The 17,395-nt window shown below is 36.2% G+C and overlaps 1 protein-coding gene across 1 annotated transcript in view; it reads right to left on the bottom strand.

Annotated features, from left to right (window-relative positions):
• The window catches only part of PKD1L1 (polycystin 1 like 1, transient receptor potential channel interacting), a 1,345,235-nt gene that overhangs the window by 840,154 nt on the left and 487,686 nt on the right, over positions 1–17,395 (bottom strand). The window contains exon 21 of the mRNA XM_044065604.1: positions 12,595–12,787. Coding sequence (XP_043921539.1) covers positions 12,595–12,787 — 193 coding nt within the window. The remainder of the gene's footprint in view (positions 1–12,594; positions 12,788–17,395) is intronic.

Genomic DNA, 17,395 nt, shown 5'->3' with positions numbered 1-17,395 from the left:
AGGAGTTTCAGTTGTTTTATGGATCTAGCTCTGTTCTTTCTATTTCTAAAATTATTTGGGCTTTCCTAAAAGCTGCACACATCTGGTCCTGAAAAAGATGCTTTAGATCATTTTACTTCAGTTTTAAATCTACTCAATCCTACTCATTGTAATATTCAGGGACATTGGTTACTTTCCATGTGCTCCATATTTTGTCTTTTATCCTTATCAAAGCTAATGTTGGGCGGCCACAGTGGTGCAATGGTTAGCATTGTCACCTCACAGCAAGAGGTTCCCTGGTTCGATCCTTAGCTGGGGTGCCTTCTGTGCGGAGTCTGCATGTCCTACCTGTGGTCGCGTGGGTTTCCTCCAGGTGCTCCAGTTTCCTCCCACATCCCAAAGACATGCTGTAGGTGGATTGGACACTCTGAATTGGCCCTAGGTGTGAGTGCATGTGTGTGCCTTCTGTGGAAGGTTGGGCGCCGGGCTGGCAAGTCGACACCGTAAAACTCCACTGCTAATCATGAGCAGACAGGTGATCCGCTGTGGCGACCCCTAACCGGGAAAAGCCAAATGAAGAAGAAGAAGACTTTGTAAGCTAATGCACTTACTCTCTTAGTCTTTAACTGGTTATTTGGTGCATTTTGTCTTGTATTCTAGAGAGGATTTTATATGCTGACATCTTTGCATCAGACTGTATTACAGTTAATTCAAACTAATTTAGATAATGTTATTTTTGAGGTAAGAAGTGTCTGCTAGAAACAACTGTGTGCATATTTTTTTGTCATGTCCAATTTATGATACAGGTGTGGTGGTCAATTTATTGCATCTGAAAGAACTGACTTACAAGAGTTTATTCTGTCCAACAGCTAGTCTGTAATAGAGACGGTGCCCAGTGATCTGTTGTACTTGGATGGGTTTTTAATTAATTGCATCAAACTTTATACAGTGATTATACAGAGCAAATAGGCCATACATTGTTTTAAATACTTAGATTTATGTCTCCCAGCAGAATGCAGGTGTCTGATTTACACCTCTGATAAATTTCTTGAAAGGAAGACTCTGTTATTATGGTGGATTGGTAGGCAAGCATGGTGCTGTACATTCGACTGCTACAAGTAGTTTTGTATTGCAACATATAGCTACTACTACTGGTAGCAGGTCAGTACCACGATCATTAAAATTAACATCTATTAGTGCTGCCTGAAGGAGGCATTTGTTTAGGTGTAAGATTCACTTTCTACTTTTGTTCCTGTTCTATTTCTTGTGATGTAGACAGAGTTTTGGCTAAGGAGGTTAACTGTATATATGCTTGGTTTTAGCTACAGTTTTAAGATAGGTAGTATATTTGAGTTGCACTGAATATACTTGGCTTTAGCCATGTTTCTGTCATACAGAGTATAAATGAGTCATACAGAAGAGCTAACATTTCATACTGGCTATGCATTCCTTACTTATATAAATTGCTTTAAAACTTACATTTTTAAAAAGATTAGACTGGGTAACATATTGAGTTGTGTGTGTGTGTGTGTGTGTGTGTGTGTGTGTGTGTGTGTGTGTGTGTGTGTGTGTGTGTGTGTGTGTGTGAGCACGCACATGCATATGCCTTTTTTTTCCCTGACGGTTATTTTTTGTAATCGTTACTAAGTATTGACAGCATTCTTTATAAGTAGTTTTTTGGATGGTAACTTTTTTCAGTAGTATTTGTATGTGTCTTTTTAATGGGTGTAGACAGTTATCTGCTGCCTTTCACCACTAACCATGTTAAATGGTATTGCATGCAGAAAAAAATCAAAGTATATCACAGTATTTAATTTAGCAAGGTATATGATTTGTCAATTTAAAGTAATTGAGTCTAGAAATGCTAGTAGTAACTGTGCGTGTTTTAGCTGCAAGGAAGTCTGACCAGCACTCTTCTAACAAGACATAAGCCTTGCAAGCACCCTAAGCTGGGGAGCAGTGTTATACGTTTTTTTTCCTTTTTTTTTTGAGGTTGAGAATTGGGATATATGTGTGTATATATATATATATATATATATATATATATATATATATATATATATATATATATATATATATTAACAACAGTAATATAGTTATATAAATTAAATGCATTTTAAGTTTTATGGATCATATGGCTCATGGCTGAAAAATGTCAGATAGTTGGTGAGTGGTAAGGAATACTGCTTAAACTGCAGACAGTGTTTAAAATGGCTTAACTGTTGAATGCATGTTTATGGTGAACTGACTTACGTTTGATACATTTTGACTTTTGGAAATGACTGAAATGTGGAGGTTAATAGCATATTGCAGAAACAGCACCACGATGATGTTGTGTGTGTATGTCCATGTTCAGCTGCAGCAATCTCAGAGATGCACTTGACTCTTTTTTGGAGGGAGGGTGCTGTTTTTAATAGTGTTAACTAACAGTATTAGCCCTGCATTCACTTCAGTCATCACTGGCTGGTCAAACTGCTGATTACATAATACGAGAATATGAATTAATAATAGACTCTCTGAAGTAAAAGAAGACTACAATGCTAATTATTGTCATTATTTGTTAAGTGCAATTCACCAATTTTCCTCCAAAAGTCACCAGTTGTAGGAGGGATTAAGAGGGACAGAGCTAAAATGTGAGTCAGAATCAGGGGCAGTTGAGAGTCACATATGGTTAAATGTGAAATTAATGACCAGTTGCTTTGCTTAGTCAAGGGAGCTTATTTAGTCCTGTTAGCTTTGTTGGAGTTAAGAAATTGGAAAGGTGAAAATGACACAAATAAAGGTACCCCGTAAGCTGCAGGCTAGTACAAATTAATTTTATTTTTATATAATAGAATTGTGTTTTAGTTTTATACAAGTTCAGATGTTAATAATATAAAACACTTTTGTTCTGGTTTATATTTTGTGTTATTTAATATTAATTAAGAAGGCTGAAACACAGCCGCAGTTTATTTTTATAAAAGAAAATTGTATTTTAGTTTTGCACAAGTTCAAATACTAATATAAATGAAACACTATTGTTCGTCTGCTTATTTTGTGTTTCATGATCATATTTTGGTTGTCTGTTCTTCAATTTGCTTTTAAAAGTTGGTATCCCACAATTCCATTGGAATGGGTGGGGTTACATAATTATGTGTGCAATTTTTATGTTATCAGCGTACAGATTTTTGGCCATTTGAACCCATTTTTCGCAGGCCTTTGTCCAGATTTGTGATGTTTCCAGGTTGAGAGGTATGACCAAGACACAGGAGATTAGAAAGATTTTTTCTAAATATTGTTAGTTTGTGTCTATCCCCAGTAGTTTGGAAGTGTTACGAAAACCATTACAATTTAGTTATAGGAGAGGTTTTAATCTTAAGGATATAGTTGAGAAGGGGACAAACTCCAGTCAAAGGGCCACAAATAGAACAAAATATGGCAATTTATAACCGTGGGAGGTATCCACAGTGACATTTTATAGCCAACGCTGGTGAATTGTTCCTTTCTGGGCTGGATACTAAATTAATTCCTGTTAATTGTTATAACTGTTATTTTAGGGGAATGGTTTATTTAGCATATTGTATTTCTTCTCCCTTGTTTTATATGGGTAGGACAGAACCCAGTTTAAAGTAGAGGATTTATGAACAATTGTATGAGATCAACTGGAAAAAAAGAATCCAATGCTTTATTTAGAGACACCCATGTATGAAATAAAGCAGACTTTAGAATTTGGGTGTTGAAATGAGTCACACCCCATGAAAGAGGGGGTGATTGGGGATTGAAACTGGAATATTGTGAGTTGAGTTGGCAGGAGAGTTTAAATGCAGGAGTTTCTCCTGGCCTAAATGACTATTTATCCATCATTCTAGCCCTCAAATTGAAAACATTAGATTATCAAAATGGTTATTCTACCACACAATTTTATATATTTTGAGTTGTGGCAGTTTTGAGTGGCTGCACATTTTTTTATATATTTTTATGTTTTTATTTTGTGTGCTTAATTCATGTGATCTAAGCTATTTTACCCTGCTTTTTTTACTAATATAATGTATTTTACTTTGATGTCCATTTAAGAGAGGTCTAGTTATCTGTTAGGATATTTTTTATTCATTAGGATAATTTTTAACAACTGATATGATTTGTCCTTGTCTTATTCAAGGGTGTTTGTAATGGATTTGTTTATTCTGAAGAAGTATCCAGTTCAAGGAGACGAAAGTGCTAAATAAATAAAACTATATATTTTTTGTACTTTCAGTTCTTCTGTGGTTCGTTTCCAGCCTGATTTTTGTTTTTGGTGTTTAGTGCAGTTTTCTTCTGGGCTATCCTTGTTTTCATTTTATTGGCCATCTTAGAAATCTTCCTGAACTTGGGGTCACCTGGCGGTGATAGTAGGAATGTGGCCTCCTCACCAGTATGTATGTGTCTGTACAGTGTTGGTAATGCTGGGAGTGCACCAAGGTATTTTTTTCTTATATCAGACCTTCCCGTGCATCCTAGGATGTGAGTATTCTGAGGCAGAGGAAGAACCTAAATGTGCAGATTAGCTTTTACGTAGTAAAGAAAGTTCTGCAGTCACAGGAAACCTAAACAGCAGGGGGATGAATGATAATCAATGCAGACGTGTATAGTTCCAAGGTGGAGGCTATGGCTGAAGTACATAATGGTAGGGAATCATACAGAGAAGTCTTTATCACTACAGTCAATATGGACAGAGACCTGGCTTGTCAAAGAGATAGGAATTAAAGGGTCAAAATATACACTGTCTTTGACCCCCAACTGCCAAATTCTCAAACAGCATTAACACTGACACCAAAGGCTTCAATACCAAATGTTAAAAGTCCAACACTGGAGACAAAATGATCAGCCCTGATGAGATTAGGATGGATTAGCAGCATTTCCAATCAGTTTGAAAAATGACATTTTCAGACATAGCTGCAATGTGACAGTTGCATAGTTCATATGGTGTGGAATAATAGATATGATGTGACAATAGCCTGGTACAAAAAATGTTACAAAATGGTTCAGTTACAGGTATCTGCACAAATTCAAAATGTACTACAAAACCACTAAAGATTTATCAGGGAGTATAAAAAAGGTGGTGCCCTGTGTGGCTTCAGATCCCTACAGAAAAGTTCACTATCTGTCCTGTTTTTTATCGGATACATCAGAAAAATCACTTTCAGAAGCAGTAAAATGAAGGTATGATATCCTACAATGCTGAGAATCTACTTGAAATTCGATCTCTGATTTCGCTGTGCAGTATGTATGGTGGGCTACTAACACTGAGGCCTGTAAGGCCTAACATGCTCCAGAAACTAGTACAGCTAGACAGCTTGCTGAAACATGGACAAAAATGCACAGATCTGACTAAGCGGACATTCATCACCCTGGCAGACGCATAAAAAGGAAAAAAAATGTGAAAGATCAAGAAAAAGAGGCACCAGAGCAGGAATTACAGCCAGACTGAAAGCTAATCCACACAGACCTGCACTTCCTTCTTTACTGCTGGCTAATGTATGCTCTCTAGAGAGTAAGATGGATTTCTTAAGGCTGGAACTCTCTACACATACTAAGACGGGAAACAGTTGTTTATTTCTGTTCATTGAAACTTGGCATAACTCTAACATAAATGACAGCACAGTAAATGTAGAGGGAATGACATTATTTCATGCTGACAGAATTAATTTACTCTATGGCAAATCTCATGGAGGGGGTGTATGTATGTATGTATGTATATACGTAAACAACAACTGGTGTATTAACTGCGAGGTGGTCACCTCACACTGCTCAGAGAACATTGAATTTTTGTCTCTAAAATGCAGGCACTATTGCTTGCCTAGAGAGTTTAATGGCGTGAGCATAATGGCTGTTTACATTCCACCCAGTGCAAACACCAATGCAGCACTTGCTAGTCAATACCAGTCCATAAATGAACTCCAGAACAGGTACCCAGAGTTTGCCCATGTAATTGCAGGTGACTTTAACAAAGCCAACCTGAAATCGGTACTACCCCACTACCATCAGCATGTCAACTTCGCGACCAGATGGGAGAATACACTAGATAAACTTTTAACCAACACAAAACTGGCATATAAGGCAGCACCTCATCCATACCTGGGGAGTTCCCATCATCTTGCCATTATGTTGTTTCTTGTATACAAACCACTGCTAAAATCAGGAAAACCATCAAGGAAGCAAATAAGGTTATGGCCTGAGAGTGCTGTCACAGCACTGCAAGACTGCTTTGAGAGTATTGACTGGTTGATGTTGAGGGAGGCAGTTACAATGAATCACCAAATAGACCTGGAAGAATATACAGAATCTGTTATGGCCTAAACCTCAAAATGTGTGTATGATGTGACAACTGCCAAAGACATCACCATATGTGCAAATAAAAAACCATGGCTGTCCAGTGAGCTGTATGAGCTTATAAAGGCATGTAATGCAGCATTCAGATATACAGACAAAGATGCCCTAAGGGTGGCCAGAGCAAACCTAAACAAAAGCATAAAAGAGGCAAAGAGAACCTACAGAAGAAAAATTCAGGGACACTTTAATGACCAAATGGACTCTAAACATCTATGGAAACGAATATCAGTCATAACTGACTACAAACCTGCATCTACCCAGTGTGATGACAGTACAGAATTCTTAAATGAACTAAACAACTTCTTCAGCAGGTTCGACATGGACAACAAAACTGTGGCAAATAACCTGTAGATCAGGACGAGGAAGTGCTATGTCTCAGCACAGCTGAGATGTACTGAAAACTCTGAGATGAGTTAACCCAAGGAAAGCAGCTGGACCAGATAACATTATCAGCAGAGTTCTCTGGGCCTGTGCTGCACAGCTGGCATCGGTATTCGCAGACTTTTTCAATACATCACTGTGATTAGCCATCATACTGAGATGCTTTAAGAATATGACTATCATTCCCTTACCCAACAAACCACAACCAGCAAGTCTGAATGATTATTGCTCAGTTGCTCTAACATCAACAGTAATGATGTGCTTTGAGCAGCTGATCAAATACCACATCTCAGCAAGCGTACCTGCAACACTAGATACATTGCAGTTTTCTTACAGGTCAAACCACTGCACAGCAGATGCCGTCTCTTTAGCACTTCATGAAACGTTGAATCACTTGGAAAATAAGGACTGTTATGTCAGGATGTTATTCATCAACTTCAGTTCCACCTTTAATACTGTCATCCCCCAGAATCTAGTGATGAAACTAATCCAGCTGGGCATCAACACCCCCTTGTGCAACTGGATACAAGACTTTCTCACAGACAGACCCCAAAAGGTAAGTGTGGAAAATAATAGCTCTAAAAGCATAACTCTGAACATGGGTGTACCACAGGTCTGTGTCCTGAGTCCTCTACCATTCACCTTGCTTACACATGACTGTGTAGCCAGATATAAATCTGACAAAATTATCAAGTTCACAGATGACACCACAGTCATAGGTCTTGTTAGGAACGGTGTGGAAACAGCATATAAGAGTGAAGTGGAACATCTGCTAGGCTGGTGTGACAGCAACAATCTGGCATTGAAAGTCAGCAAGACAAAGGAACTGACTGTGGACTTTAGGAGGTCTCAGAGCACATCACCCTCTGGAAATCAAGGGAGTCGTGGTAAAAAGAGTCAAGAGCGCTACGTTCCTGGGTGTACACATATCAGAGGACCTGTCTTGGCCAGTGCACACCAACCAATCTGTCAAAAAAGCACAGCAATGTTTGCACTTCTTACAGAAACTGAGGAAAGCAAACCTGTCACAGTCCATCTTCCAAGCCTTCTATAGGGGAACCACAGACAGCATACTGACAAACAACATCATTGTATGGTACAGGAACTGTAATGCCTCAGATTGCAGGGCTCTCTCTCTCGAGAGGAATAGTAATGGCAGCGGAAAGAATCATTGACTCTCCACTGGCATCCTTTGATGACTTACATGAATCTTGATGTACTGAAAGAGCTAGAAAGATAATAAATGACCATACTCACCCTGCTTGTGTTATGTTCTCCTCTCCTTTAACTGGGTAGAAATTACCGCAGCATGCACTGTAAGACTTCCAGGCTCAGTAGAAGCTTTTTCCCCTTTTCTACCAGATTGCTGAACTCTAACAACAGGCATGCTAGAAGCCATTCTACTCTTTCAACCAAGTAAGTGAATACTCTCTCGACTAATCCAGTAAATGACATACTCTCATGTCCATTCATTCTAAGGTCACTACTGCTAGTAGCATACTTTAGTGCAATATCCAACCCTTCGTCTGTCCTGAAACTTGAATGTGCAATACTCTATGCAAAATTTTGCTTCACAGGTACCTATTAATGCAAAAATTCAGGTTTGTGCAATATCTACTTGTGCAATACCCTAAATGGCACATATCTATACATGTAATGCCTGTGTCTGTCCTAGTTTTGGTAAATAGTAACTGTGTATGTTTCTTACACTGGGAATAAAGCAATGTAATTTTGTTCAGCTGCACTATGTGCAGATCTAAATCACAATAAAGTTTACTTTGACTTTGACTTGACTAGTAAATTAAACAAACACTCATAATTTCACAACTTTTTAGTATTTTCACACTGAATTTTAACATATATATTGGATGTTGAATCTATTACACTGGAAAATGTTATCAAAAGTAAAATATTTTTTAAAAGCGGTAACTGTTGTACTAAAGGGATGGTATACTTGGCAAAGTGTTGTGACTGTCCGGCATTTTATGTCGGCAAAACAGATAGGGTTTTAAGATGCCGGATTTATGAACACATATATGACATTAATAAAACATGTGAGAGCAATGTCCTATATAAGTATTTCAAATGCACTTCCGTTTGTTAAGGATTTCAGTTTGGCATTTTAGAAGTCAGCATCACCCCAAACGGTGGAGATGTAAGAATCCTATTAAAAGATAAAGAGACCCGATAGCAACTAAGGTTAAACGCATCCTAAGCACCTGCTATTAATAATCATATTTCAATGTTGCCTTTTTAAAAACATAAGGCTTTGTCCTTTACTTGAGGCTAGTTTTAAACTAATATAAATACAAGTAATATGTGGTTTAATGTAGAAACCAACAGCAACAAAATGTGAAACAAACCACACGAGCAGGATTACAGGAAAGAGCTTTGAACCACATATATACTAGTGCATAGTAATTGAACAATTGCATCATTAAATAATTAAATAATTAATGAAGAGAATCAGCAACAGGACATGAATTAAATGAACCAACACCATTTTAAATAACCACTAATAATATGTAATATAAAATAACAATGTTATTAGATGTTTAAATTCACTTCCAAATTTAAGCCTCGAGGTTTTAAAGTATTATATTTCAAAATAAACCTACTCTCTAAATTTAATAGGCTTTGTAAAAAATTGCCTCCTGAATATACATTTGCAGAAAAATAATGATTCAACTGACCCATTGTGCATCTTATAAAATGATCAAAATTGGACTATCTGTTCTAGTCACCAATATGTTCTAGTAAGTCTGACCAATATAATATGGACAATCACAACCTAATATATAAACAACACCACAAGAGCAACAATTAAACCTATTTTATTTCCCCATTAATATTGTTTCCTGATAAATTTCTAACTTTTAAACATATTTTACATTTTCCACATTGAAACATACCAGGTTCTTTAATGGAGTCAGGTATAGAAATTGTACTAGATAAATGTGTAGGTTTCAGTATTTCTTTAAGATTTTAAGAGGTGCCCAAATTCTTCAATGTTACACAAAATCTGTAACAAAAACATCCTATCATCTATGTCCATTACATTATGATAAATGTTCATGTCAGATCTATTTCAATAGTCAGACAACATCAAATTCCAAACTTAAGAGACTATTGTCTGAGGTGGATGCATGAATGTAAGGTTTGAATTGTACAAACCCTTGTTTATCCACATACAGTAAAATATCCAGAAATTGAATTTCTAGTTTATTAACAAACTTATTTTTATGTACATCTACCATAAATGCATCAAAGTCTGTAATGTCACCTCTACAGATAAAAATAAGATCATCTATATATCTATTATCAAAACAGAAATAATTGTGACTAAGTGCAAATTCTAGAAGTGAAATTACAACTAAACCAAATGTATATTCAGGGAGGATTTTTTTTTAAAAATTAAATTTAAGAGTAGGTTTTTTTTTTTTTGATAATATTTTAAAACCTCCCTAGGCTTAAATTTGGTGAGTGAATTTAAACATCTAATAACATTGTTATTTTATATTACATATTATTAGTGGTTATTTAAAATGGTGTTGGTTCATTTAATTCATGTCCTGTTGCTGATTCTCTTCATTAATTATTTAATTATTTAATGATGCAATTGTTCAATAAAGCTCTTTCCTGTAATCCTGCTCGTGTGGTTTGTTTCACAATATGTGGTTTAAGTTAGATTTTAATGAGAATATTTCAATACAAGTTTTAATCTTGCTTTGATCATTATTTCATACAGAAATTGATTTTTTAACAATTTTTAGAACATTTTTAGTATCGTGCATTATATTTTATGTTTTGACAACAGTATTTATTTACAATTGATGTTTCTGCTATTTAATATGGATAGTAAGTGTTGAATTTGGTTCATTGTGCTTTAAGTGGAACATGTTTTAATTAGTCTATTTTATTGATTGCTTATGTGAACTATTTAAGGTAGGGGTTTTGCTATTTTGAACTGTTCTGAAGAAGTCCACTATTTAGTGGACGAAAGTGCTCAATAAAGATCTGGGTATTTTTATGTGGCTGTCTGTGTTTCTCCAGCATACATATGGTGCTTTTTGTTGTTTTAGTTTGTGTCTTAATTTTAACATGTCATCTAGGGCTCTTCTACTCTTGAAATATGAAGCTATAATATACAAACTCTACTTGAAAATAGCAGAGATATTAGTTTTGTTGTTTTACAGTTCAGGCTAAACAAATATAGTTTTGTTTTCAGTCTGTAAAGCATTTATTTTTTGGACAGAACTGCAGATGGACAGTTGCATGGTGTCTCACAGATGATATGCTAAACATCTAATTTGAAAATGATAAGAAATGATAATGTTATACTGTTTCTTAAAGTAGTCCACATTAAAAAAAATTAAGACTGAATGTAAAAGACTTTTTCTCATAACCATAAGATATATACAGACACACACACACACATATATATATATATATATATATATATATATATATATATATAAACACCTTACATAAACTAAAACATCATAATGTATATAAAACACATCAATCTACTTTCTACAGTGGGATTTATAGGAAAATAATCGCTCTTCTAGGGTGGGGAAGCCGTCTGCCTGTGATATCCTTGCATAGCTATTATTTTATGTAATATCTACCCTGCTGGGCATTATTTCTTAATTTAACTTCCATACCAAGCAGTGATAGTGGTATTAGTAATGTCCAGATACTATCTTAATACAATAATGGAAACAATGTTGACTGTACTATTATAGAACAAACCTGGAGAACATTTTGAACTATGGGAGGCCAAAGCTTAGAAAATGGTATTAGCAGAAATTTTAGTAGGGTGAGCTAAATGTACATACAGAACTAATATGGGAAACAGTGAAAGAAATTTTCAATATACTTTTGAGTTTCCAGAAAGAAATTGTGTAAGAAAATCAAACAAAACAGTAAAAGCAAACATTTGAAATAACAGCTAGGAATAATAATAAATAAGAAGGTTATGGTGACAAAAGCAAAATATACATAGTCACCAAATATATTAAAATATATAAAACTACAGAAAAGGATTGAAAAGTAATTGCATTAGAATTCAAATAGTATGCAGGGAAAACGTCTTATGGACATTAAAAAAATAAAGAGTTTTTTTTTAGTAATGAAGCAAACTAGAGTAAAACAGAGTTCAATGAGATCAGTGTTTAAGACAGAAGGACTAGTTTTAGTCAACAAACATTTACATTGTTTGTCTGTTAATGCTGTTAGGGAACTTATGAAGGCAGATATCCATTCCCACAACAACTGGAGGAGTATGCAACAAATAATGCTTTAAGAAACCTTTGAACTAATTTCCTCAATTAAAAATTGGTGAAGCTAAAAAGATTTAATACATTTCTTAATTATAAATACACATGAAATTAACAGATAGCACCTTTCTGAAAGGGTCTCTAGTAAAACATGACTAGAAATGGTTAAAATCAACCTATGTATAACAACAGGAAGAGATAAAATATCAGAAATTACAAATTTGCTTGCATATCATCAAATATGGTGAAATGACTGGAGAGATTGGTGTTCATGATCATTCTGGTGGAGACAGACATATACAGTAGGCATAGACACTAAATCATACAGCAAAGTGCGAGCATGGGTTTGAAATGTACAGGCCTCTGCTACTCTGGAAGGCACAATTGGCTTTGCATTATCCCTTCTTTCTTAACCTTCACCTTATTCCCTTGTTGGAATAATTAAGCATGCAATTATTTCAGATAACTTTTATGAAGCAGTGCCATTGTAATACTCCAATTATATTGTCATTTTCTGTAATATATTTGCACTGAGGTTTTATTGGATAATTATTATTTATGTTTCAGGACACAGTATGGCTAAACTAATAGTCAAATGCTGTACCTGGTCCCCAATCTCCAAACTACACAGGGTAGTTAGCAATGCATTTTGTGTGTCCCTGCATTGGTCTTCTACTTCACTAGACTCTTGCTGTAGACGCTTCAGCACTTTGGTAAGGAGGTATATATAATTCCTGACCTCTAAGTTCTTCCCCATCAGGACAAGGACAGAAAGATTATGCAGTCCAGCAATATTTCTGTAAATGCAGGAAAAAAAACAGAATAATGTAATGCTAATATTACACAGTTGTAGAGTTACAGCAAAAAACAAAGCCCTCAAACAGAGAAACATTAATTTCTGCAATATGAATACAGCACCATGCATTCACTTTACTACATTAATACATATGACACAAAATCACTAAATATCAAGCCACTGAACATGCAGCCATAGAAAATGCATATACCCACAGATATACAGTCAGAGAGAAAGGCACACACACACACACACACACACACACACACACACACACACACACACACACACACACACACACACACACACACACACACACACACACACACACACACACACACACACACACACACACACACACACACACACACACACACACACACACACGCACACACAAAACTGTTTCCTGCAAATGATCATTTGGTTTTGATAACATCTCCTGTTTGGATGTTTTATTACCTAAAGACCATCAAAATAAAAGGCTGGTATTCCAAATGTATAGGAAAGAAACATATTCTAACTCTTTCTTTCATTTTTCTAGTACCCACCCCATGAAACAGAAAAAAAGCTATTGTAAAAGGACAGTTTGTACATGCAGCTGGCATGGTTTCCACTATGGCTGCGTTTCTTAATGAATGTGATAAACAGATGTTTCTGTGTAGGGGATGTGATAAACAGATGTTTCTGTGTAGGGGATGTGATAAACAGATGTTTCTGTGTAGGGGATACCCTGGTACACTTATTATTGATATTATGCTTGAGGTCATTAATAAAAGGGAAAGAGGATACTTTATTCCTCTGTTATCAGACCATAATGCAAGCATTGATCCCCCTGTTCTTGCAGAAAATGAAAATACTAACATGAAAAATTATAGGACTTCTTTTGTAACTGTTTATACCATGGCCTGTTTTGAACTAAGAAATATTTTGTTTAAAAATTGGTCTATTTTAACCCAGGACAAGGGTACGAGACCATATGTGGGGGAACGTCCAGTGGTTGTTTTTAAAAAGGGTAAAAATCTTCAGAACATTTTTGAGATGAAAAAGAGTTGTACTGCTAAGAAGAAGGGTTATATGAGTAAATGTGGCACATGCAACTATTGTAAATTTATTTTTTAGGGTAGTGTCTTTAATATTAACAATAAGGAAGTTGTCATTCAATCCAGATTTAATTGTTGTTCTGATAAAGTCATATACTGTGCTTCATATACCAAATGTTCTTGTTTTTATATAGGAAAAACTGACTCAAAGCTTAAAAATCGTATATATGAACATATTTATAACATAAAAACTAGGAAGGAAACAAACGCTCTGAGTAAACATATTGAAGAAAATGTTGGCCATACCTTTAAGTTTACAGTTATTGATAATGCCAAGACTGATATATGTGGTAGAGCTTGGTCACTTCTTTTAGAAAAATGGTAACTTTACTGGCAGTTACATTTGGACGCAGGTAACTGACCGGGCTTAAATGAACATATTTCCATTAGTCCCCTATTAAAACTTTTGGCTTTGGATAAGTACAAATACCTCCATAAGTGTAAATTAATTATGAATTATTTGTTATGGTACACCTTTTAGGTCATGATCACAATTTAAAGTTGTTATTAAGGTTTAATTGTGAATGTGTATATATATATATATATATATATATATACATATATATATATATATATATGTATATATATATTTATTTTTTTTATTTGTATCTTTAAGGGGGTGTGTCTATTTGTTTAATTGTTTTTATGATGTCATTGATTCTAGTATAAATGGAGTCAGCTGGTTGTCTGATGAAGTTCTTACTGTTAAGGACAAAAGCACTTATGTAATAAAGGGGGTTTTTTTACATGTTTTTTGATATTATTTTTGGGGAACTCTTCCATTGAACAGGAGCTTTCCTCCAACTGTTCTGGCAACCTTTTTTTGGATTTGGTAAACATTTCTAACACCGAAGAGACTTTTGCAAAGTGTCACACACAGGCTTAATTTATTAATTTGCTGTTACTCACTTTATCCCATTAAGGTTCACATGGTACTGCAGTCTATCAGGGCTGCTTTAAGGAAGGAAATCAGTCTCAGATGAGAAATTACTTGACAAATGACAATATACATTGTGTACACGGGTGTCTCAGATGAGAAATTACTTGAGAAATGACAATATATATTGTATACATGGGGGTCTCAGATGACAAATTACTTGACAAATGACAATATATATTGTGTACGCGGGCATCTAAGATGAGAAATTACTTGATAAATGACAATACATATTGAGTAGCAGGGGTCTCAGATGAGAAATTAATTGACAAATGACAATATATATTGTGTAGGTGGGGGGTTGTGATGTGTTGCTCTATGTGCATATGCATGGAGGGGTAGGAGAGGGGTTGGCTTTACCACTAACTCCTCCCTACAAAACTTTTTGACACAAACTCTCTCACTCTGAGAATGCATTAATCTTGCAGAAAAAATTAACTCTATTATTTCACACAAAGCTGTACTTCAGAGTGATTTTTTTTTTCAGGAATTAAGTTTTGAGGGTTTTTGCATTCAAGCAGATGTATAGCCTAGATTTTTGGAAATGTACACTATTCCAGTGTACAGATGAGATAGGCAGCCTTAAATGTCTAATATATACACCAAACTCCAGTGCTGCTACCTTTTCTTAACACATATACCTTGTTTTGTATAATTAAAGCTGCAATACATATTCTAAAATAACAACATTAGAAGGCCTTAAACAGCATGTGTAAAGGAGTGAAATGGATAGCAGCAGCTGCATTTCTGTTCTCTCTCTTACTGGAAAGTTTATTGGTATCTTACTGATGTTTGGGGGCATACTCTCATGTAAAACACTTTTATGAGAAATAAAACATTTAAAATTCTCTGCCATTACACCTGATTCTTACATCCATTCAACAATGTATGGGGAAATCTGAGAAGAATGTATTTGTAGGTGATGTGATATATGTTTTTAGGGATGGAAGCTCTCCATTTCTCAGCATCCTCAGTATTAAGTCTGTGTGTGTGTGTGTGTGTGTGTGTGTGTGTGTGTGGTTGCCAGTCTACTCTCATCATCATCTTCTTTCGGCTGTTCCCATTAGGAGTCGCCACAGCGGATCATCTGTTTCCATTTCTTCCTGACCTCTGCATCTTGCTCTGTCACACCAACCACCTGCATGTCCTCTCTCACCACATCCATAAACCTTATCTTAGGCCTTCCTCTTTTCCTGTTACCTGGTAGCTTCATCCTTAGCATCTTTTTACCAATATACTCAGCATCCTTCCTCATCACATGTCCAAACCAACGTAATCTTGCCTCTCTGGCTTTGTCTCCAAACCTTCCAACCTTGGCTGACCCTCTAATATACTTATTCCTAATCCTGTCCACCCTTGTCACACCCAGTGCAAATCTTAACATCTTTAACTCTGCCACATCCAGCTCTAACACCTGCCTTTTTGTCAATGCCACTGTCTCCAACCCATATAACATAGCTGGTCTCACTACCTTCTTGTAGACCTTCCCTTTTACTCTTACTGGTACTCGTCTGTCACAAATCACTTCTGTCACTCTTCTCCACCCACTCCATCCTGCCTGTACTCTCTTCTTCATCTCTCTACCACACTCACCATTATTCTGAACTATTGATCCCAAGTATTTAAACTCATCCACCTTCGCCATCTCTACTCCCTGCATCCTCACTATTCCTCTATCCTCCCTCTCATTCACACACATATATTCTGTCTTAGTCCTGCTGACCTTCATTTCTCTTCTCTCTAAAGCATATCTCTATCTCTCCAGGGTATCCTCCACCTGTTCCCTACTCTCACTACAGATCACAGTGTCATCTGCAAACATCATAGTCCATGGGGACTCCTGTCTGATCTCGTCTGTCAACCTGTCCATCACCACTGCAAATAAGAAAGGGCTCAGAGCTTATCCTTGATGTACCCCAACCTCCACCTTAAACGCATCTGTCACTCCCACCGCAGACCTCACCGCTATCACACTACCCTCATACATATCCTGTACCACTCTTACATACTTCTCTGCCAGTCTACTCTACATTTGAATAATATGACATTCACATTTTCATTGCGAAGTTTATCAGATTATTTTGCAGTAGCCTGTGTGTGTGTGTGTGTGAAAACTGATGTACTGCTAAGAATTAAGGACAGGGGAAGCTTCAAGATAGTAACAGTTAGAGTATGCCAAAAAGATGTGCATATATATGTGTGTGTGTGTGTGTGTGTGTGTGTGTGTGTGTGTGTGTGTGTGTGTGTGTGTGTGTGTGTGTGTGTGTGTGTGTGTGTGTGTGTGTGTGTGTGTGAGAATGAAACAGTAGTCCTTTTTAGGGTGGTCATAAATGCTTTTCAGCATCTAGTTTAGATATATTGCACCCCCTCATTATTGAGGCTGGCACTGAGACTGCCTAGGGGTTCTTGCACTCAGCAAGAATCTCTTTGTTTTGCAAGAACATCCTCCCTTCAGGTGTGTCATCAACCCACTCAGTGTGATGACAGGATGACTGGAACTGCTGTGATGTGTGTGCGGCATGCAGTCAGAAAGGCAGCTAGCAATCCATAATGCCTATCATTCAGATCTAGG

The sequence above is a fragment of the Protopterus annectens genome, chromosome 3.part0, assembly GCF_019279795.1.
Source record: "Protopterus annectens isolate FY-2018-M chromosome 3.part0, PAN1.0, whole genome shotgun sequence".
Classification (NCBI taxonomy): Eukaryota; Metazoa; Chordata; order Ceratodontiformes; family Protopteridae; genus Protopterus; species Protopterus annectens.
This window is presented reverse-complemented; position numbering and strand designations above follow the sequence as displayed.